Genomic DNA, 24,045 nt, shown 5'->3' on the forward strand with positions numbered 1-24,045 from the left:
TATTTAAAGTATATACACGACAGAGCCCGATGGAGTATTTAATTTATTTGTATTTTATTACGTACATGCTCGTATATTAGCGGGGTATTTGCATGGGAACAATTTGCTGAGATTTTTTAAGTCCAGTCCCCTGACGTGATAAACACAAAATCAATCACAAATCAATGCTCTTATACCTATATACTTAGAGGTTGTTATCTTTCATATTCAGACATATTTGACTATATGTTTTGCACACGAACTGAACATAGGACTGCATTGAAGGAACTGAATCAATGCCATATCAATATCGTGTAGTTTTTGACATCCATCAGCTCTGTAATCCATATTCTTTGGCTGCACTTTATGAGTAGCGGGTCTAATTATATTTGCCAATCTAATCAATGGACTAACGTTATTGATAAAGGCAGGGAAAGTCCCTTTTTTAAATATTAAATACTATAGTATCAAAATCTTGTATGCGCCTTTAAAACTCTTTTTTGGAATGCAGCTTTATTAAGAAACAAATTATTATGCGACAAAATATGAATACATTATGGCAGATAAAATCGTAGAAATATGGCAGGGCATGGATCGTTCAGGATCGTTTAGAGAGAGAGAGAGAGAGAGAGGGAGAAAGAGAGGAGATTAAGAGCGGAAGGCGACAATTTTGAGTATAATTAAAAAATTAGTTTGCAGTTTAGTTTCGTTTGCTGTAGGAGGATCTCTTAAACTCGCGATTATATTGACGCCGGCGACGTCGTCGCTGGACCGGCACGCCGTAACCATCGCCATCCTCATCCGTGTAATCAGTGACGGGGTCCTGTTCCTGTGCTGGCAGATCGGGTTGACTGGAACTGCTATCTGTGAGCTTGCCGTTGCCATCGGCGCCATTGAGGCAATCGTCAATGTTGTCGCTTTCGCACAGCACCCAATCATCGTGGGTTGGGGCATCGTCGCTGGGCTCCGCTCTAGATCCGTCGTAGATGTTGTTGTTGTTGCTGTTGCTGTTGCTGCAGCCGCCGATGCCGCAGTTGGGCAGGGGCAGGGGCTGGGGCTGGGGGGTGCAAATGGCGCGTATTGTGGGTACGGATTGAATGGCATGGCGTAGGGAGCGTAGTACTGCGGCTGCAGGGGCGCTGCATAGCCCTGGAAGCAGCCCGAGCACTGGACGGGCAGTCCGCTCTGTAGAATATAGCCGTACGGCAGATTGAGGCACTGCTGGCAGCTGGAACGCTTCACCCGCTGTCCTTGAGCCTGGGCCTGGCCGCCGCCGCCGCAGCTGACATAGGGCCAGGAGTTGCCCAGGTAGCGGCAGGGACCAGCCGCACCGGGATACTCGTTGCGATGCACGGACTTGCGCCGACGCGGCACATACTCGATGGTCTCGTGGCACTTGGTGGGCTCATCCGCATCGCACTGCACCACGAGCTTGGCCAGCATCACTCGGGCCTGACACCGCTCGCCACAGACTCGCTGGCGACTCCACTCCTGGCAGTCGCGCGACTCCTTGCGCTCGCAGTCGCGCGACCGCCGCACCACAAAGCAGCAGGAGCCCTGATCGTTGTAGCCCAAGCCGAAGCGTCCCCCCACCTGGGAGACATTCTGCTGCACCTGCACATTCACCTCGTTGCGGTTCTTGATGTCGTGCTGGATGATGTTGTTGATCTCGTTCGTCAGGCGTATGATGTTGGTGGTGTTGATGGGCGTCTGGGCGGGGGCCAGCACATCCGTGTCGTTGACGCCCTGCACCATCAGCGGCTTGTCGTACAGCTCCGGGCACAGCGGACACTCGTCCTGGCAGTCACCGTCCCCGCCACACACGTCCAGGCACTTGCCCCGATTCGCCTGGCACTCCTCGTAGTCGCGCAGCGTCGGCTGCCCATAGTTCTGCAGCGGAGTGTGCACCACAATTGTGTTGTTCGTTGCCTGGACCGCATCCTCCGCATGGACTGTGACGAGCAGCAGGAGCAGCCAGCCAATCGTTGACCGCGTTAGCTGCACACAAATAAATGCAGATTAAATTTGGCTCAAACATGCGATTGATTTAATCTGTGGGAGTGCAGCAAATAATTATATTCCATTCCAGAAATTGATTTAATATTTTTTATTGTTAATTTAATAATAGATCCTTGAAAACTTCAGAATCGCAGGCTACAAGCAGATCAAATTATATGTATCTGGCTATCATTTATGGCTACTACTGGGAGTCTACTTTCAGACTTGTAAAAATTCTATTTCTATGATTTATTTTTATTTATTTATTATTTATTTATTTTATTTATTAGTACCCAAACTCAGTCTATCTGCCATGACCAGCTGATGTGTCATAATTTAGCTCTGTATTGGTACTGGACTCTATCCATATGGGCACAAGAACTGAGTGACCTAATGCCCAATGACGAGTCCAGCAGTCCAAAGACATCCAGCAAAAATCAGTGGGGAGTCATATGTTGTACTGAAGTGTGTGTCATAGTGGGTCATTGAAAGTTGGTAAACCATGGAAGACCCGGTGCAAAATGTGGCGTTTCAAATGGCGTTAAATATGCCAAGTTATTAAACTTTGGAAGCTCTTATTCTAATTATCCTAATTCGGTAGTTTCTGCAGCGATAAGACTGCAGACATTGTAGAAACAGTTTTGCCAACTATTTATTGGCATCATAAGGCGGTTAATACGTCTTATCAGTTCAGATCTTGGCAACGCACAGTGGTCGATTCTGCCAATTTGGCAGGCAATAAATGAAAAAAATTTCGAATCTGGTTACTTTTTTTTACGTTTTGGAAAGTAAAAATCCCACTGATATTATTTATTTATTTTTCCTATAGATAGTCCAGTACCTGCACGCGCTTGAATCGCCGAAAACTTTTCTGTTCATACCTTAGTACATTTTACCGACTTTTTATGGCTTTTGGAAAAGCAAAATAAATCTTAATGTTTTGCGATTTGTATTGAACTTACCATCCATTTTGATCATAGTTGGTACGTATTCAATAAAAAATATGTGTGTGTGTCCTGTGCTTGCATGTATTAATGGTAAATCGTTGTAGAACTTAACATTTCCTTTAGTTACCCTTTAGCTACCCGACACTGGCATGGAATAGATCTTTTGACATCCGCCCCCATTCGCCTTCAATCTTTTTCCCTTTATGAAACCAGGCTTTTTTGAATCTTTTGTGTTGAAACAAATTGCAACTACATACGTGCCACACGTTAATTTATTTGATTTTATAGGGAAAATGCCAGTGTCAAAAAGCACGCTTTTCGCGATGTTTCGTAAGGAAAACTGAGTAAGAAAAAAAGCTAAAGCGAGCTGGATCCATGTTTTCACTCAATTAATTGATAACCTAGCCTTGATCAAGGAAAACACGAACTTTTTCTATGGGCAGAAATGGTTTGAAGATTTTTAGCGAAGAATAAAATTTTTAAAACTGGTATTTTGCCTTTCAGAGGAGCTTTCACAGCAGAAATTTAAAGAACTTGCTATTTTGAAAAGATAGACTAAAAATGTTAATTTAGCACCTGATTACCTTACTTTTGGATAATATACAAGCATTGAAATGCAAACCTGGATTTGGTGCATACCTTCCACTAAATTTTGTCTGGGAGAACCGCAGAAAGTGCAAGAAAAAATATATCTTGGACAGGTTGCTTGGGTCGTTAGGACCGCTCATTAAAATATTGGAGACTTTGGAGCTAAATTGTTACCAAACCTAGGTATGGAAAAAATGAACAAATCTGATAGATCTGATGGGACCCGAGAGTTATTTAATTGAAGTAGTTTCGTAGTTGCTAATCCTCCAATTCGCCCTGATGCTCCATGTTGCGATTGTTCTCTGGAATTTACAGTCAGGCACTGAACACTACAGACTCTTAAGTGCCCTCTCCAGTATAGACTCTGGCACTCAGACACGGAAATGTGGGTAGAAACGCGCTCTCTGCGGTACACCCGAGACATAGTTTGGAAGGGCACCACTCCAGGATGTACAGAGTTGGTATTCACCAATTTACAAACAGTACAGTATCAGAATTCCGCTGGGGAATCACGTTAGAAAATTCCCGGAAATTACCCCTTCATACGTCATACTCTTCTCACATTCTGGTCACATCGAACGCGCCTTCGTCACCCTCGGTAGGTTCCCCCCAATGATTTATAAGCCGTGAGTTATTTCACCACATCACAAAAACACTGAGAGCCAATTCGATCCGATTATGAAATGAATGGTGGCAGCAACGTAAATAGATTCGGCAAATTGGCAGTTGCAATAAAATGGCAGCTCGGCTGGCTCTCTATTTCGCTCCAAAATGTTTATTACTCACCTTGGTCTGTGACATGTTTGGAGTGGTTCTTCTGCTCTTTCGCTTTCTGCGTGCGTTGCTGCCAAATGGGTAAACTGAACTGCAATAGCAGCCGTTTTTTACTTGGCGCTACTTCCTACTCCATGCGTGCAAGATAGCGCTAGATAACATTATCAATGAATTGATTATTGGCACAAAGCTTTCACTCAACCATTCACAGTCACTCAGAATTTCATCGCTCATTCTCGTACGAGTATTCCACACGCGAAAACTTTAATCACACGGGAATGTTGATCCCAAGATTATTATTATATTAATTGCCTGGTGACAACGTTTGGGTCATTAGTTTTTTGGTAATATTAAGGGGATTCCTCGAGTTGAAGTAGAAGAATTCTGTGCATAAGAGTAGCAAGCACTTTTCACTGTAACGTTACACAGCCAAACCGAAACCTTATCAAACTCCACCCCCTATAGCCGCCAGCCCCTCAACAACGCTCTCTTCGTCTTCGTCGTTGGCCTTTCCTATATTTCTTTAGCCGCTTTGTTTGCTTCTTTTGCTGTCACAAAAGGTAGCGAGCTTTTAGACGTCCATCATCTGGCTTTAATATTTATCCAATCGATTGGTGTTGCTAGCTTTTTGTTTGCGATATCACAGCCTTCCAACTGGCAGGCAAATAATGTTCGACTGGGCCTAAAATGCTGAGCAGATAAAAATTAAGAAATATACTCTAATTTCATGATGTCGCAGGCGCTTTATTCTGTATCCGAATTAAGGTGCTATCAGCCAGGAAATTCCATGCGATTCGAATGATTTTAATAGCTGAGGCTTTATTTTTGTAGACAAATTATACTCATGCGAAATATGATAATGTATGGGGCACATGGGTAATATTCTGCGGCATATTCTGCCTCACTGGAACCAGCCATCCTCCTGACGGCATCCGATCTGGCCGGGATACTGGTCACAGTATTGTGCCTGATCGTAGAAGGCGCAGCCATGTCCGCTGCACCGATAATTGTAGCAGTACGTGGAGCAGGTGCTCACATCGCCCAATCCACAGCCGCTGCAATCGTAGTAATCTGCGAATAGGTTCAAATAAAAACCAAACAATTAGATTTCAGCCTGGAAACCAGCTGCAGAAGGCAGCGCACACTTCAAGGCACTTTTATACGAATCGAATGTGTCCGTTCGCTTACGGGAAATTGGTACAGCGAATCAGTGACCTTCGTTCGAGTGTGGCCAAAGGCAATCAGGCTACGGCTACAGCAAACCCCAAAGAGACGGTTCATTGCTGCAGCTGGGACTGTGTTTTATTTTTGAACTTACTCGGAGTCTGTTGGCAGGATCCAGTGGCCTGGCACGCCGCCTGTCCCTGTCCCCAGTTCGGGGGCATGGCAAGCATCTGGTTGTTGTTCGAGGTCCAGCTGGTGAGCTGCGCGGGTGCCAGCACCATTTTGTTGGCCTGGCAGAAGCTGCCGCACTGCTGCTGGCTGCGGCTGGCACATTTGTAGCCACCCATGCCACCCATGGCTGGGGCGCTGCAGATGCGCGGAGCAATGACATTGCAGCATGGTCCGGGTGCTGGTCTGGGCGGTGCAGGCACCTCCTCCTCCACCACATCGTAGTCATGCTCATCGTAGTCAGGGCCGGGTATCGAGATGGGGGCATCCACATTCACGTTGTTCACGTTGTTCGTGACCAATTGGCCCGTTGCCTTGCTGTGCACCGTCGTCTCCAGGTGAACGGGTCCCAGCTCCGTAATCTTGGGTCTCTCGCATCGCAGGCCCGTCCACACATAGCCCGGAGTGCAGCGGGTCTGCATGCAGCGGCCATTCACATAGCGGCCTGTCCCACAGTACACCAGGCGACAGACGCCCTTCACCAGGATCGTTCCCGGCGGACACTGCATGATGGGGGCAGGCGGTGGCGTGGTTGTGGGCACAGGTGTTGGATACGTGGGTGGTGGGTAGGTGGGAGTTGGCGCGTAGGTGGGAGGAGGATTGGTGGGAGGAGCATGAGTGGGTTGGGTGTAAATTGGAGGTGGGTCGGTGGGAGGAACTGCCGGAGGGCTGGGCATAGGCTGAACAGGTGTATTTGGGCAGGGGCTGGGCTGGACGGGCGTATTGGGGTAAGGATACACCGGTGTATTGGGGCAAGGACTCGGCTGGATAGGAGCAGTGGGGTAAGGACTCGGCTGAATTGGTGTATTGGGGCAAGGACTCGGCTGGATAGGAGCAGTGGGGTAAGGACTCGGCTGAATTGGTGTATTGGGGCAAGGACTTGGTTGAACGGGCGTATTGGGGCAAGGACTCGGCTGCACTGGTGTATTGGGGCAAGGACTCGGCTGAATTGGTGTATTGGGGCAAGGACTTGGTTGGACGGGCGTATTGGGGCAAGGACTCGGCTGGATAGGAGCAGTGGGGTAAGGACTCGGCTGCACTGGTGTATTGGGGCAAGGACTTGGTTGAACGGGCGTATTGGGGCAAGGACTCGGCTGGATAGGAGCAGTGGGGCAAGGACTCGGCTGAATTGGAGTATTGGGGCAAGGACTCGGCTGCACAGAGCTCCCCGGAGTCTGAGCTGCGTTGCCGCATCCTGCCACAGTTTGTCCGTAGCTGCCGCCAGTGAAAACATTCACCACGGTGCTGCCCCCGGATTGCACCTGACCTGTGAATATGCGGCGGGTTAGCGATGGCCCACCAATGAGGAGGAGAAACGTTGAATCGACTCACCAGTTCCACAGGGATTGGCGGGTTGCAGGACACAGGGATTGGGACTCGCAGCGACATTGACTGTCGGCGGGCACGGTGCACCATTCGCGATAACCTCCGGCGGAAGATGAAGCAGCAGCAGCAGCGGCGGCAGGCAGGAGAAAAGCACTTGGGTGGCCGACATACCGACTGGAACTGATGCGGGACGGCGATCTCCAGCTAATACCTCAACAGTGTCGCCGCAATCTGGACGGGGACGTGGACCTTCACCTGCACCGCTGCCATCGGGTCGCGGGGGTTATCGCGACGCCGACAATTATGTTCCTGGCCTTACGTGTGCGCCGCCACTGTGTGGCGATTTCTCGTTGGATTAGTCGCGTCTTGGATTCAGACAGCGGAGCATCGACACACGCGCCGACAGCCGACAGTTGCGGATCAGAAATCAAACATTTTCAATATGCTGACGACATCGCACCGCTGGATGTGGTGCTGGATGTTTGTTTTGGCAATCTACGGAAGTGCTCACAATTACGCGCTGGGCTATTATCAGACAGCCGATGCGGTAAGCTTGGGGCACATTTCAATTATAGATTGCTTTGCCATTTAGACTTTGTGATTCCCCCTTCCTAGGTCGACTGTCCGCCCGGATATCAGAACGTCAATGGCTATTGCTACAGCTCATTGTATTGTCCTGCGGGTAAGAGCTCTGTTTGGGGGCGGTTCAATTTCCAGCTACATTTACACTTTTGTGTCTCTCTTTTTGCAGGCTACTACTTGGGCACAGATGGACAGTGTTACGCGCACAATGCGTTGGTATGTCCCACGGGTGAGTAGTCGCTCTGGCCATGAAGTAGCTGCAAATGTGGTGGAAACACCGCAATACAGAAACTTATCTGTGCAACTAGAGTCAAGCATCATTGTGCACACGCAATGTATGCTGTTCACGGTCATTCTCTTTGAAGCAGTTCGCTTGTGCGTGTCGAGCATCAGCGTTTGGAATTGTTGAGCGCAAGGATGGATGCTGTGGATGGAGCGAAAACTTTGACTTTTATATATATTGGATTTCTCCATTTCAGGCTACTACCTGAGCACGGATGGAAAGTGTTATTTGAAGGATCCGCTGCCCTGTCCGTTTGAATCTACAACAGCCACTGCGCCGGTCACAACCCCCCAACCCACTCCAGTCACAACACAACCCACCACGACAACAACAACAACGACAACCACAGAACGTACCACCACGACGACAACAACAACAACAGAGCCACCACCACCACCACCACCACCTGAGGTGCCACCTCCAGTGGAACTTGCACGCTGTCCGCCCGGCTCCATCTTCTACGAGGAGCAATGCCGCCGGATTGTCTGCTCGGAGGGTGAGTATTACGCGGGACGATGCCTGTCGCCGGCCTGTCCACCGGGCACCGTGTGGCATGGCAGAAGCTGCCAGGAGCCGGGCTATATAACCACCATACTGGAGATCGACAATGTGATCCGGAACCAGCACGAGTATACGCTGGCCACCGAGAACATCAATCGTGTGGAGTACGCCACACTGCGGCCCTACGACGAGGCGTACGACAAGAGCTACGAAGCCACCACCACGAGGCACGAGGAAGCCAACGATGTGCCGACAACCACTAAGCGTCCATGGATGTATCCCAGTGGGCGGACTACGCCAACGACGCTGCGGCCAGCGACACCGGATGTGTTTCCGGGCCGGAATCCACCGCCGGGCTGCTGTGTGGTGAAGAGTCCGCGGATCTGCATCAACTACGCACCCAACTGGGTCTGCTCCAGCCGGGAGCGCAAGCTGTGCGATCCGCGGGTGTGCACCCATCCGGTGATCTACCTCAAGCCGCCGCAGATTGTCGAGAGCGAGAACCGACGACGCCTCGTGATGCCGCCCAATCCGCCGCTGCAGGCCTGCAGCACGCCCGAGTGCAAGGAGAGCGGTGAGCGGAGCTCCCAGGAACCTCCTTCAATCATTCACTCATTCGATTCGAATTGCAGAATTCCTGGACTGCTCCGGCTGCAAGCACAACCAGCGGGACAAGTGCTCGGCGGGCTGCTATAGCTACTACTGTCCCAACGGCAGCTGTGCCTTCATGAACTCGCAGGACTACTGCGGCATCTATCCCAGCGGATTCGGCTGCAATGTGGACGATGGCTGCATCTGGGACTGGTGCCACAAGAAGTGCTACTGATGCATCAGCGTAAATCCAAATAAATGACTTTATTAATGAAATAAGAAATCAATTGTCGGAGCAAATAAAATACTCAAATTGTTTCTTTTTTATTAAATTATATTCTTATTATATTTATTTATATTTATTGTGCTGTCAGCTTACATAATTTGCAAACATTTTTTTGCGTTTGAATCATTCTCAGCTGTTAGCTTGTAACGGTCCCCGTTCGGCTGCGAGCTAGTTCGATTGCACGTCGAGCCAGCGAACTAGTTCGATGCGCCGCCAGTTCAAATCGAACCGGTGGCGCTCCGGCTGTGGTTCCGGTCCAGCCGGTTGCGGTTCGTGGACTCCACGAATCAACGGGGCTTTTTAGTCGTACCGACCAAGTAATCCAACGCACTCCACTCACTCGTCGTCGCGTCTCACGAACAGCTGCTAAAACGGACGGCTGTGCGCGCGCTTTGGCTTTCGTTTCGGTCCTCTGTGTGTTTTTGCGTGTCTTTGCGTGTCGGTAGAAAAAAACGAAAACGAAAAGCAAAGCGAAGTGTGTTTGAAATAAACGCCGCGACGCGACGTGTGTTGGCCTGTGTTTGCAAATACAAAAGTAAAAACATCAAAAAGTGTCGTCGCAGCAGAGGCGGAAACAACGGCGGCAGCGGCAGCAACAAAAGCAACAACGACAACAACAAGAGTGCATTGATTGCATTTCTGCCCGCCCCAACGCCAGCCCACTGCACAAACGTCATCCACGCCTAATTGTTGTTGCGCTCGCCGCGGCGGCGGCGTCTTCTTGAAGGTGGAACCGACTGTGAGAGAGGTACGCGTCATGCATTATGAGTGTGTGTGTGTGTGTGTATGAATTTGAGCGACTGTGTGCCGTATGCAGTAATAATATTTAATAAACAAAATTGTGCCCCCCCTTCCTTGCATTGCATAAAAAGAATTGTTTATGCAAATGGATCTATCTAGATAAATTAAATGATTCTCTCTGTTTCTCACTCGTTCTGTTTTCACCTCTCCCTTGCTGACTGGCTGACTGTCTGTCTGTCTGTCTGTCTGCCTGTTTTGTTCTACCCTTTCCATAGTGTTAATTGAAAGAAAAACGACAACAAAAATCAACAACAAACTTCCTGTGCTTTCTCCCTCTCCCTGTCCTCTGTACCCCTCATAACTGTTGCCAGTTGCCGTCTCTTTTCCCGGTTGCCGCAGACAACAAGAGCATTATTGTGGCAGTGGCAGTGCCCAGCCCCCGTCTCACCCTTCACCCATCTCCATTCCGCCCACGCACACACAAAACTTTAGCATTGGTTCGTGGGGTGGGGGAAGGGGTTTACGTGTGTGTGCGTGTGCATGTGTGGTGGTAAGAAAGTTTTTTGTATTTGCTTTTGTGATTTTTGCTGCCATTCAGCTGCCCTGCTGCTGCTCTCTCTCTCTCTCCCTCCCTCTCTCTGATTCTCTCTCTGTTTGATATTTGCCAGAAGAGTGCGGAAGTGCAGGGGGGCGGGGGCGAGTCGGGGAGTCGTTGAAGTTTTTAGTGCTGCATTCTATACTCTCCACTCTCCACTTTCCACCTCTTCTAACATCTTTCGCCGACGGCTCCAGTGGGAGCTTTTATAACGTGTGTGTGTGTGTGTGAGTTTGTGCTATTATTAAACCCCCTCCCTCCCCCCACTACACACACACACACAACTATGTTGTTGTGTATGTGTGCGAGGCGTTGGCGTTTTGACCAGAAGCTGAGGCTGAGCAAGAGAAATAATAAGCAGCAGCAGCAGAAGTTCTGTGCAACAAAAGGGCGAGGGAAGAGGTAGAAGGAGCGAGTGAGTGGGAGTGGGAGAGAGCATGCACAGACTGTGGAAGAGGGGCGAGCAAGGGAGTGCAAGGGCAGTGCAGTTAATAAATAAATCAAATGTAACATAAAAATAATATATGTTTGGAAATCAACAAACATGCAGCAGAAAAGAAAAGGAATTTTTACGTTCAATCTTTCGTACAAATCCCCACCGCACCCCCTCCGCACAGACTCCCTGTAATAAACCGTTTTACGATCTTCTCCTCTGCGCTCCCCTTCTGACTCTCACCATCTCCTACGCCCTTTCCCACTTGTTGTTTTTATGACAGTTAAGCTATTTGCCGTATGACATGCATGTATGACAGATGCCAGCGCCCCGCTATGCGTCGCCTGTCAACACTGCCATTAAATGCAGGCCTGCTGTCTCCCCTCTCCAGCTGCGCTGTTCAGCCCACTGTCGCAAGGCTCTCCTACCTCCCTCCCTCCCTCCCTCCTCCAGCACTCTTCAGTCTATTCCCAGACTCTTCATCTCCTGCTTGCTCTCTACTGTAGCTCTTCTTTCGCCAAAAACAAAAAAAAAAAACCAACAAAAACTTTGTTTGTGTATGTTGCCAGGCATTTTAATTACGGATAGGGGCTGGCAGGCGTGTGGGGGGGTGCGAGTGTGGGTGTGCTGCGAAAGGGTGTCTGATGGGGCGGCACGGCACCGCACCGCACCGCACCGCATAGGACACAGTGTGGCCGTCTTTTCGCAGCTACTTTTACGCATGTTTTCGCGCAGAGACGCAAAAAGCAGGCGGCTTTCGGCTTGACATAAATTGTTGCTGCCAAACAACAAGAAACTGGGCCACGCCTACAGAAACGAAACCCATGGGCAACAAACATCAAATATCAACAGCAGAAACAGCAACAGCAGCAACAACAAACAACTGCCGCTTGGCTTGTCGCATGTAATTGCTTGCCACAAAGTAAATGACAATAGAACAAGGCAAAAAAAAAAAAAAGAATATACATGACACCGTCACAGGCACAGTGGTGCAAGGATTGAGATCAAAGTACAATCATTAGTTACAAAAACCGATCCAAAACAACAAAAGTTCCAAATCTTTTACAATTTCCAATTAAAATGATTGCACGTGATTATTTGTTTGAGTTAAATATTATTCTTTCGGGGTTTTGGCTCACATTACACACAACAAACACAAAACACTCAAATGTAATTAAATGGTATCCCCTTTTTTGTGCCTACCCATTCCACGGTGGCAGCCAGGGTCTCTGTGTAACTAAAAACCGCAAAAGCTTGTCACTCCCTCTTCCCCACCTCCCTTTCCCGCTTCCGTACCCAACCAACTCTCTCGTGTTCTCGCCCGCTCGCTCACACACTTCTCTATGCTGTCGAAGTTGTTTGCTTCCGCTCTCGCGGTTTTTGCCCCTGTATGTGTGTGTGTGTGTGTGTGTGTTTGTGTTGTAAAAGTATCTCTTGGCGGACTGTACGTGTGGGCGGCAGCATTAGAAAAAATAAACCTCAAGCCTCAAGTTCCAATTGAAGCTTGAAAAAAAATAAATAAATACTTGGCAGATGACGTCGTCTGTACGCGTCCGCGTCGCCCTCTTTGTATGGGTTTGGTTTTGTCGTCAATCAAATTTCAAACGTAGCCCCCCCCCGCTTTGACGCACTCCGATTGTCTTCGATACTGAATCCGATTCTGGCTGTGGCAGGCACTGTGCCCCACACACACGCACACACACACGCAAGCAGACCCCGTGCAACACACTGACTGTCAGGCAAAAATAAAACTGATAAGGCAAACAAACACGCAAACATTTTCTGCTATTTGCGTATCCAATATCGTTTTTTGGATACCATTCCGTACATTTGTTGTCTGTCTTTAATACCAACAGACGAGGTGGATACCCTTACAGGAGGGGCTACTAAGTTATCAACTAAAAAGTAAAAGATTTCAACGAAAATCAGGTACCACTGAATCCTAACTCTAATCAGCATTGGGGAGGGACTCTCAGCCCCGTTAGCTTTTCAGTGCCATCTTTTGCATATTTTAATAATTAGGATTCCATTGCCCAAGCTGCAAGTGTATAGAAAACTTCGTTCAAGCCGAAACCCTGTTCTGTTTGCATGCACTATTTTCAGTTATTTATTATTTTTTTGGTCAAAGCTTTTGGCCATTTAATATTCATTTATTCAGCCATGTTTATTTATTTATTTTGCGTGTCTCTTTCTCTCCCTCTATCTCTGCGTCTCTGGGTGAAATACCAACAGAAACTGAAAACGTGAAATCGCATGCTACGAGCAGCCATGGCCATGATTTTGATTTTGATTTTTTTTAAGCAGGCAATAAGCGACAAGAGGCAGAGTCAACACACACAACACCCAACAGACAATAGAAATCCAAAATAAAGCCAAATAAAGAGGCACTTGGCATCTATTCGATACCCTTGTGGGAGGGAGGGGAGTGCCATTGATGGCTTTGACAATATATTGTTGTACTCGTTGCTTATTGGATTGCTTGATATTTTAGTGGGCTTTCGACATAAGTTTATTGACTCGCATTAACCCTCATGGGTAGGCTGCAGCATAAGGGCTGTGGTTTAAAATCTGCATAATATAATAATAAATATAATATAGTATATTTTTGAATGGTCAATGGCCACATGGGGTGTACGAAGATGGTCTGTTCAAACAGCTAAAGCGAAGAGTTTGCAGGTTATTCTTGGTGTCTTGGATTAAGTGATAACCAACAAAACTCTCCACAAATTTATGGCTTTGGTAAGGAAAGTTTGTAGAATAACTTTCCATTGAGTAATTTGGTAAACTTTTATTGTCTTTTAAATTACAAACTACAAAGTTCAGCAACAGTTGAAGTGCCCTCAAAGCCATGTTCTTTAAATGTTTTTTTTTCTAAGGCATTATTACCTCGATTGAAAATCAAAAGAATGACAGGCCCATGCCCAAGAACCAATTAATTTCGACCTTGCAGTCAAGTTTAATATTTCTTACATCCATATATAGTACACATACATAGACGCACTCGTATTGGTTTTTGTATGCGTGGCAACTGGTTTTTATCTGGTTCGAGTGTGCAATTTAAGTATTTCAAATAAACGATTTTCCGTATGTCTTTTTTTGGAATTTATTTGGGTAAAAATAAACCCAAAAGAAGAACAATTCCAATGGGAGACATAACAGAGATATATGTACTACATACACTCGTGGATATAGAGGAGATTCCATGCCATGCCCGTTTTCTCTATGGCCCCAAGTGAGGCCAAAAGTTTTCTTTGTATCTCATAAATTCTTTTGTTTTCCTTGTTTTTCTTTGATTTTCTTTGGCGCGCACGTAGTAGAAAGAAAACTGGGTAACAAACAATCATAAAAAAAAAGTGAAAATACAGTGGGAAAATTGTCGCTGTCTGCGCTCCACTGCGATTACAGCAGCAGCAGCAACAGCAGCAGAAACAGCAGCCTCAAAACTAATTAGTTTCGCTGCATTCAAGCTGAATTTTACTTTTTCCTGTGGCTCTGGAAAAACGTCTGCAGACTGCAGCTAAGATTGAGTAAGACTTTCTTCCCCCATGCCTCTGGCCGCCCCCTCGCTGCGATTGTGCAACGTCCACAGACACAGAAAGACAGTGAGAGAGAGAGATTGGGGTGGGGTGGAGGAGAGATGGGAAGACAAATTCAGTTAACTGTTACACACAGTCACTGACTGACTTAATTCCCTACATTTTTACGATTGCATGAGAGAGCTCTGTGGAAGCTCTTTGCTGGCATCGCACAGTGGATCCATTCCATCCATGATTTAACAGAATAGAAAGGCTTGCCGATAAGCACAGTTACATTGCATATATCCTTTCGCTTATGGGAAACTTGCATCAAATATATAACTGATGGGCTAGGAAATGCTCTGAAACGGTAACGAAACGAAAAACGATTTCCCTGTGGAATATTGGAGGCAGGCTGATTGTGCAATGATGATTCGATAAGGCCGCTGCCTATTACGAGACTGTTGATGTGTGTCCGTCCCATGATTAGCTCTCTCCACACATCTACACATCCCCACAGCGCAGATTGTTTGTCGATGCAACGATGCTATACTATTTATAAACGCTTATTAGGCTGAAAGAAATACCTGATTTAATATTGATAATGCCCCTGATAATGGGGATGGAAAATTATACAGCTTTTGCGCTTAATTATCAGCAATAATCTGGCGCCATGCATACACATATCATCTGTATGGTGTTATCAGGAAAGTCATCAGCGAATCAGTATAGATAGAGGGATCAGCAATACGTAAGGTAATCGTGAAAGCTATTTGCTTTTAATTAGTGATTTTTATTTATTATATAAACGTATTATATATATATATTATATTATTGCAGTCGAGGTAGGGGAATTCCCTACCATTCCCTAATAATTCCTGCACTGGAATCTATTAACTCTGGCCCACAAGTGTACCCCATTAAACTATCATCAACACTCTCAATTGTATGCCTCGTAAATATTTAATTTTATCCCATCGATTGGCCATCTGTTGATTCACTCTTACGAGCCATTTCCCCAAATGTGCGGACCGACCTTCATCCCGGGGACCACTGTGTCGGCGATTGTTTCTGGCTTTGGGTGTAATCGGTGCTATAGCAATGCCTTGGCATCTAGTCATCTTATGGGGATTACTGGGATGCTGCTGCAAAGTTTTTTTTTTTTTTTTTTTGTTGCGAAAGAGCTGAAGCTGACGGCAGGCAGGGGCGCATCATGTAATAAAAAGTATCACAGATGTCCCTCTGTCTCGCTCGCTGTCTCTGGTCTCTGGTCTCTTTGGGTCTCCGAGCATCTTTGGGCATTAATGAATGAATGAATGAATGAATGAATGGAAAACCCCGTCTCAGGCTAAGCCGGCTTGTCCAACTGACATCAGAGCGCCGCGGCGCCCCATCTGAGAGGTAGTTACGATGGGAGTTGCCACGCTTGGTTGCGCCTCCCGCACCTAACAAGAAACCCCGCAGATTTTTTTTTTCTTCTCTTTTTTTGATAAATTTCCATAAAAAAAGAATCAAATGAAAGAGGGAACCAACCAACAACAAACAAAAAAAATTGACAATGTTGAGAGGTTTTTCTTTTGCAGCCGAAAGTAAATCCTCGGGTCTGTACTTATGCGGGTGTACATATATATCGGAGGAGAATATATGTATATATATATATATACTTACTATGCAAATCAAGTAATTTGTCTCTGAAGCATTTGTCTGGCTTCCGAAAGAGAGCAAAAGAAAGCCAGTGACAGCGATGGGGCATGGAGATGCAAATGCAGAGAGCAGATGAGGCAGCCACAACTTCCGGTGTCAATTTTTTTGTTGTTGTTGTGCGTCTTCTTGCCTCTCAACTTTTTTTTTGGTCTGTCGGTTGTGTAGGGGGAATATTTTATAAATAAATTACTAAATAAGATGGGGGACGGCACCTTGTACCCGCTTCGTATTGTAGTTTTGCGTGGAAGCTGAGGGGGACGCCTCGTATTTTTTTTTTTTTTCTGTTGCCGTTGTGTTTCCTTATGTGTTGGTTGGCTGTGTATGCAGGTGGAAGCTGTTATCGTAGTCGTTGGCGTCTTGCGAAAGAGTTTCCATCATTTGGGACCTCTACCCTGTGCCCTCTACAGATACGGTGGTGTTATGAACTTGAAGGAGGGTTAGAGACACTGACCGGATGCGAGGTACAAGAAATTAAGAAGCATGGGAACAAATACGCACACCCCTGCAGCAGAAGGGGTCTATGTGGACAGATTTATTGGACGGACATCTTTCGCCAATTCAAAGTCATAGAGATTCTATAAATTTCTCTACCAAAGCCAAAGACCCTTCTTAAGATAATAATAGTAATAATGGAAGAAAAAATAAAAAACGATCTTAATATAAATTTTTTTTTTTGTAGTATTTATTCTATTTTATGCTATAAAAATATTGCTATCCAATTCAAGATAAAATATTTCCTTTTGATTCTTCATATCAATATAATTAATTGCAATATTTATCCTAGCGAGGGGAATTTAATCGCCTAAATACATCATTGATCCTCTCTCCACTTCTTTTTTTTTGGTAATTTCTAGGGTATGCAGAGTCTCGCAACTTCTATTTTGTGTAGACTTGATGTTCATTTTGGATTTCCTTCGACTCGACTGTTCATTTCAAAGCCATTAACAAATGGCAAGAAGCAGCCAAATTATTATTTCAATATAAAAATAGCTAAAATATGCTTAATTTAGTTGCGACCAGTAGTATATGTCTTTGTACGTACGTATGTATCTGTCTGTGTGTATCCCACATAATTATTTTTGGTTAAGTAAGGCCAGAAATTGAGCGTCGCGTCTGTCGGATGCCGCCGCGTGGATGTCAGCGACGCCCACCATGACGCCACTGCCACTGCCACCGCACGCCAACAGGCAACAGAAACGGCAACAAAACGGCAGAGACAACGTCAGCCAGCCAGTGATGTAGATGTGAGCCCTAAAAGCAGCCAAAGAATTATGGCTGTATTTTCTTTATTTAATAAAGTAAATTTATGCTTTGGTACAATTGTTTTTGGCCCGCCTGGCCTGGCCTGCCACAGGGGCACATCCACTTCCATATCTGTTGTACACTGTGAGAAATTCCCATGGCCTTCCCTCCCACGGTCCGCGTGCCGGCACTGCGGTCCATAAAATCGCCCAAAAAGCGTAAACCAAATTAGTTCATTTATATGTATGAGACCAGAGATCTCTCTCTCACTCACTCTCTCTCTCTCTCTACCGTTCGAGTGCTGGGGCCAAGTTGGTCAACTTTTATGGGCATTGCGGCAATATATTGTAGGATTATTATAATATACTTGTATACTGTAGACTGTACATTGTACTTGTCTTTTTCCTCCGGCCAAAAGGGTCAAGGGTCACTTGAAAGGGATTGCGAGGGTGTCTGATATTCAAGTATATGTTCAAGTGTATGTGTGTGTGTGTGTACTCAATGGAAGTTGGCATATGGAAGGTTAGGTTTTGTTCCGAAGGAGGCTTGAAAATATTTCGATTTGATTGTGCCCAAGTGGTTGTTTGATTGAGCAACAGTGCTGGATTTATTTGCAGTATATATTACACGAATATGTAGATGGGATAATAGGAGATGGAATAGTATTATCTTAATAAATATTTACCTAAATAATAAATAAATAAATATCAAATCAGTTTAGTCCACACCTTTAATAATAATAGATACCCGATATGGCTTTCTGGCAAGATACGGCGAATATATCTGTTCGTTTCTGTTCCAGCTTTCGCCTGGTTTCTTTTAAAGTTTGCATCCTTACGCCACCGGATCTCTCCTTACCCCCCCCCAGAAAAAAAACAATCATCTTGCTGTCTCCTACAAGCCGTGTAATGACCTGGTCCAAAACACACAATAGATTGTATTTTATTGCGCGCCTGGATGAATGTTGATAAGGACCACAATGTGCTCCCACTCGTACTTTGCTCCCCAAAGCGTTCCCCAAACAGAATCAAGCAATACTCATAAAAATACAAGTTCAAACATTGATTTTTTATGACCCTTGGCTCCAAAATCCCGCCACCCGCGACCCGCGACACGCAACACTCGAGACTTCACGCCACAACAGCACTGAGAATTTTCACCTTAATTTCTATTCTCTTCACATTTTTGGTTTGTCTTGAACTTGTTTCTCCCCACCACGTCACGCCACACCAACAAAAATTTACTTGAACGTTTTGTTGTTGTTGGTATTTGGCCAGCACTAAATGGATTCCGTTGAAATCGGCTTGATCTTGATATCTTGGTTCTTTTTGGGTACCCGTACGTTTCTTTCCCGTTTTATGGTGTTTTCATCTTGTTTCTTCTGGCTTGTCAAGATCTCATTCTTTTCGAAGATGTAGGGCCTGTCATTCAGTCAGTCACTCATTCCGCTCCCTCACTCAGTCAGTCAGTCATTGAGTCAGTCATAACGTGGTCGTCAACGCAATGCCAACGCCTCTGCCTTTGGGCCGCCTTGCATTTCCACAATCACATTTGATCTTCTTTTTGGCCATATTTCCCTGACGATTTCTTTGGCAAAGATCGAGAGCTAAATCTATAAATGATTTAATAGCCTTAAAACCTTTTTTTAAAACTCTTTTTTAGTACGTTAAAAAATATATTTACTGTATTTGAGGTATTTATTGATTGTTTTAAGTTTATGCAGCAAAACTGTGGTTTAAATTATGTTTTTAAAAATCGTGGTATATATTTTGTTTCCTTCTACAATTCTGTTATTAATTTTATATTTTTAGTGCTTATATTTTGGGAATTTCTGTCTTTATTTCTAATTCAATTTTCTTATTGGAAATACCCAACAAATTTCCCAAAGAAATCTCCAAGTATATCTGCATAAACATTGATCATTATCTAGAGAAAAGAAACCTACAATCAGTAGAATTTTCCAAGCTCATAAATATTTATTTTCAATAGAAACAAAATCGTTGACTCAAGGCAGCTATCAGAACGGGAAACCCTAAAACCCCAACATAATCAAAGTGGAAAACCATTTACATTTTGTAGAGAGATTTTCTTTTTGAGGGAGGTCATAAATCTGTAGATGGTCGCACATTGATTTTAGTTTAAAAGAGAGTAAGAGAGAGATTTAAAAAATGCGATTTTTAGCACGTGTTGTGGCCAGATGTTTCCCTCAAGAGAATCTGCTCTTAAAAGCGAGCCAAACCCAAACATCGCATGGAATAAAATGTGTGTAATAAAATAGAAAGAATATTTATAGCTGAGACGTCGATATGTCTAAAAATAAAAGACGAAACCATCAGAGCAAAACGCACACACACACACACACACACACACAAAAAAGGAGAGGAGAGCTCTAGCTGCCTCAAGCTCATGCTTATGCCCCATGCTCATGTCCCATGCCCCATGCCCATACCCTGGCCATGTGCACGCGTTCTCATTCATGGAGGCGCCGTGACCTGCCCCATACTCCCACGCAGCAATCGTTCCAATCAGTAGGGTCGGGGTGGTGCTGGGGCCCTTTCGGTATAGACATATCCACTTGGCAGAGGCCAGGCGGGCCATAACAGAAGAGAATGGAGAGTGCGATGGATGGACATTGATTTAAATCGATATTTTGCGGTTGAGCTCATTTGGCGTAAAATAAACTTGCCCTCAAAGTCAATAATCCCTTTGTTCACCCGGCATTCCGCAGCCATATTCCCCTCCAACCGCACTCCCCCTCACACCATTTACCCCCGTCACTCCTTTTGGCATTTTGAAATATGCTCGCACGTTCCCTTTTCACTTCGCACTTGTTAACAAATTTTTCGTGTAAACATCTCGGCAAATGGACATGGAAATGGGAGAAACTTCTGAGAACGAAATGGTATTGCCTGGTTGGCCGTTTCATTGTTTATTGATTGCATGATTTGGTTTCCTCATTCTTTTGGTTAACTTCAACGCGTTGCAGGTATGGGGCAAGTCCCCACATATCCCCACCTGACCCCTTGGTCTGGTTTTCACGGTACTGTGTGCTGTTGGAAAGTATTGGTTTCTAATGGCTATCCGTAGGAGCTATTTCAACGTTTCTCTGAGAGATCTTTCTATAACTACAACTCCCACGAGCGGTGGCAATCTATTGACATCCTCTATCTATTTTTCCTACTTGTTTTTTTCTTGTTTTTGCTGTCTCTAGGTTCGTGCGCCTTCCTGCCCCTCTACACCACAGAACGTGACATTTGAAGACGCAGAAGAACCATTGAAACGGCTTCCCATTCCCCCCTCCATTCATTTGCTGGCTCGCTTCCACTTCCACTACTGCATTCAATCATTTGATCAGGCTGTCATTCAATCAGTTTAATGGCATTTTCTGTTTTGTTATCTGACGCTGCTCCGCTGCTGCTATCCTGTCCTATCCTGCTGTTCCCCTCCTTCTTCTGCTCGCTCTCTGCTGCCGGGGGGTAAGCTTGAACCGGAAGTTGTAATTAATGCGCGCCTTGGGGGCGTTTTCCTGCTTCCGCAGTGAGAAAGAAGTCCTGCTACGTGTCTGTGTCTACCTCTCTGGATCTATTCGAGTGTTCCAGTGAATGGGTGTGGGTGGGTGTGGGGATGTGTGCGGGCGAGTTTATTTATAGGGAGTGCATTCAGGAGAACCTTTGTCTCTGCCACTGCCACTGCCACTGCATACGAGTGGGGCAAATTTGAAGTGGGGCAGCGTCACCTGAGCTACGAGTACAGCGAATGCCGTTGCCAATGAATCGATATACAGACAGCAGTACAGTGAAGGAATTTCCTGATTTTACATGTTTTCAGAATTTCTAATTTGCAGAACTTTACAGCAATGACTTTTGCCATCGATGGTTTTGGGCTCTAGACAGTTTAAAGTCGCATAAATTGAGGGATTTTGCATAGCTTAAAAACGTAAAAATAAAGGGGAATATTGATTATGAGGGTGGGGTTCCTGCTTCGAATTGAAGCTCAGGCATTGTGCCCCTAGAAATAATTTTCTTTCTACTTTAGAATGCTGGATTTATCTAATAAAAATAAATATAAACTTAAGTAAAAACTCATAATCCTGCGTAGGAAAATAAACTTAATATTTTCCCCAGAAAAGTTAATTAATGAAAATACTTAATGCCAAATATGTGAAGCTGAAATATTTATATCTCCACTCTTCGCTACTGTCCTTCAATTCGTCTCGTTATTTTTCTGCTCCCTTTCAGAAATCTTTAGCTCAATTTTCCAATTAAGTTTGACAAAAAAAAAAAAACACAAATATTTTATGCACATTCCGAATAATCGTATTTCAGTGGAAAATGAATCAACCTTTGTGAGGGAGGGGCATGCACTGCATGGGGATATATAAATCCTGAAAGGCCATAGACAATTTTCATCCGCTTTTGTGTATATGTGTGTGTGTGTGTGTATGTGTGGAAGTCTTGGCCAAAGTTCTGGCTGCTTTGGAATGCGGCGCCAAGTTCTATGCTTTGCTGAAGTTATGCCAGAAGTTGTGTCCCGTGGCTGGGCAGGCTGTGAGTGCTCTGACATCTTTCTTATCCCATTTTCTGTGGTGCGATATGGCTCAGGGTCAAAGGCTGGCCTCATTGATGAGGTTAAGCCGTTCCTTTTGGCTGCTTCTTAGTGCCGCTCGAGTAGGCAGGACTACCCCTCCCCGCCACTCTGCCCACATCAGTCAACGACTGCCCCTCGATGTATGCAATAAATTGGCTTTCCTTGAACTGCCACACGCGCACACAGCGCACACAGCACACACACACACAGCAAAACACACACCTTTAAAAGCTTTCAATCGACTTGCTCCCCTCCACTCTCGACGCTCTCCGCTTAGGCTAAACGGTTAATTCGCCAAAACACAAGCGGCAAACAAATTGTCGAGGAGTGGCGAAGGCTACGGCTAAGGATGGGGATGGGGATGGGGGATGGGGGATTGGCCATTTGTAAGAAACCAAATCGAAATGACATTTCGGTTTAGTGAAAAAGACCAAAAAGGGAGAAGCCAATTTCAAAGCACACGAGGTAGAACAGGAAGCAGACCAGCGAGAGGGAGAGGCAGAGAAAGAGAGAGAGCAGCAGAACTAAAGGCCGAAAAGGAATAAACCAACAAAAAAGAAAAAAAGAAAAAGGAAATGGCAGTGGCAAAACAGGAAGCAGCAGCGGCCGCAGCATAGAAAAGGCTAAATGGGAGTACACTGCAAGAAACGTATATTAATTGAAGATAAATGCTACAAAAATACAAGAAATTAGTTTATTTATCTATTTTCTAACAGTAAACCTAACAGTTAGATTTGTGGAGTGGAGTCAGGCAACGAAAAAGACCAAATTTCACTCTCTATGATTTTCTTTCAGTTAAATTTATGCTCGAAGAAAACTATGCCCCTGCCAAACACTTTGTATTGACGTGTTTTAGTGGCCATTTCTTCCAGTGCAATAGCACTCAATTGCTGTGGCAGTGGCCGAGGCAGAGCCCTCTAGGCAGAAGTAGCGACCGCAGCGCAGCAGCAGCAGCAGAGACAAAGCCAGAGCAGAAGAGCTGGAGAGCAGAAGTCGCAGCAAAGACCCAAGCACAAGAATTAGAGAGCGAGACCGAGACCGAAAAAGAGCCGGTGGCAAAAAAACAAATGGCCAACAATTGACTTGGCCAATAAAGCATAAAGCCGTTAAATTCGAAAATCAATAGCTCCACGGCCGGAATGTTTCCGCCAATTGTGTCCTGCATCCGTTGGTATCCGTTTCGCTTTAAGTGGCCTCACGCTGAAGCTGAGAAGGTCCTTGTGTGTGTATGTGTGTGTTGGTGTGTGTGCGTCAAATGAAGGACGACAAATTGCCAAACGCGCCACGAACATTAAACAATTTTGCAATTTGTTTCCATTATTTTAAGCTGCCTTCAGTGGCAGGCAGGCTAGCAGGCTAGCACCTCCCGCCCTTCCATAATTTTCAGGACACACCCCAAAGGACGGTGGGGTGTGGGAGGTGGGGTTGGGGCAGGCATCTTCTTCCTTGCTCATAATTGTGTCAAGGAGGTTCATTCGCAGTCATTAGCGACAGAGGGCGTGTACAAAGTACACCTCCCACTCTGCCACTCTGCCGCTCTGCCGCTCTACCACTTTTCCGCACTTTCCCGCTCTCTTGCACACATCAACGTGTGCGATGGCCTTGTCGCTCGTGCTCTGGCGCCCGCCTGTGCCCCACCACACTGTCATGTGTCATGTGAAACAGCTGTTAATGGTACAAGTGTCTCCGTTATTTCGTAAAATTTTACATTTTATTCTTCGTCTCTTAATGTCTCTTGTGAAGTGTTGGCGAGGCCATTTACTTAAGCTAAATGCTTACAAGATGTCTGTCTGCATGATGGCACCTAATCTCTGGTGGGATGTTGGACGAGCTGCAGAGCAGAGGGGGAAAAACAGAGATCGAAGTAGATAATCAGTGGGCAGGATTTTCCAATTTGGAAGCAGTCCAACAAATAATGATGAAAATAGTGAAACTATCCAGAGAATAATTAATGGAATTGTGCAAGAAATCAGCATTAAAG

At 45.6% G+C, this 24,045-nt stretch overlaps 4 protein-coding genes across 4 annotated transcripts in view; 2 read left to right on the forward strand and 2 right to left on the reverse strand.

Annotated features, from left to right (window-relative positions):
* Window positions 1-462: 462 nt before the first annotated feature.
* LOC111066761 lies at window positions 463-4,375 on the reverse strand. Its single transcript, XM_022355604.2, has 2 exons — window positions 4,299-4,375; window positions 463-1,977 (listed from the first exon to the last, which is right to left on the reverse strand). Exons 1-2 carry the CDS (start codon window positions 4,311-4,313, stop codon window positions 628-630), a joined length of 1,365 nt encoding a protein of 454 aa, XP_022211296.2. The 5' UTR covers window positions 4,314-4,375; the 3' UTR covers window positions 463-627.
* Window positions 4,376-5,027: 652 nt separating this feature from the next.
* LOC111066616 (skin secretory protein xP2) lies at window positions 5,028-7,188 on the reverse strand. Its single transcript, XM_022355358.2, has 3 exons — window positions 7,011-7,188; window positions 5,605-6,945; window positions 5,028-5,357 (listed from the first exon to the last, which is right to left on the reverse strand). Exons 1-3 carry the CDS (start codon window positions 7,171-7,173, stop codon window positions 5,188-5,190), a joined length of 1,674 nt encoding a protein of 557 aa, XP_022211050.2. The 5' UTR covers window positions 7,174-7,188; the 3' UTR covers window positions 5,028-5,187.
* A 161-nt stretch (window positions 7,189-7,349) lies between these two features.
* On the forward strand, window positions 7,350-9,293 carry LOC111065360 (mucin-2). Its single transcript, XM_022353490.2, has 5 exons — window positions 7,350-7,551; window positions 7,620-7,686; window positions 7,756-7,815; window positions 8,066-8,944; window positions 9,003-9,293. Exons 1-5 carry the CDS (start codon window positions 7,447-7,449, stop codon window positions 9,194-9,196), a joined length of 1,305 nt encoding a protein of 434 aa, XP_022209182.2. The 5' UTR covers window positions 7,350-7,446; the 3' UTR covers window positions 9,197-9,293.
* Window positions 9,294-9,502: 209 nt separating this feature from the next.
* LOC111065071 overlaps window positions 9,503-24,045 on the forward strand; it is a 32,675-nt gene continuing 18,132 nt past the window's right edge. The window contains exon 1 of the mRNA XM_041594920.1: window positions 9,503-9,995. The gene's annotated coding sequence lies outside the window, so the exon portion shown is untranslated. The remainder of the gene's footprint in view (window positions 9,996-24,045) is intronic.

Source organism: Drosophila obscura, unplaced genomic scaffold (assembly GCF_018151105.1).
Source record: "Drosophila obscura isolate BZ-5 IFL unplaced genomic scaffold, ASM1815110v1 contig_4, whole genome shotgun sequence".
In the NCBI taxonomy this organism is placed as follows: domain Eukaryota; kingdom Metazoa; phylum Arthropoda; class Insecta; order Diptera; family Drosophilidae; genus Drosophila; species Drosophila obscura.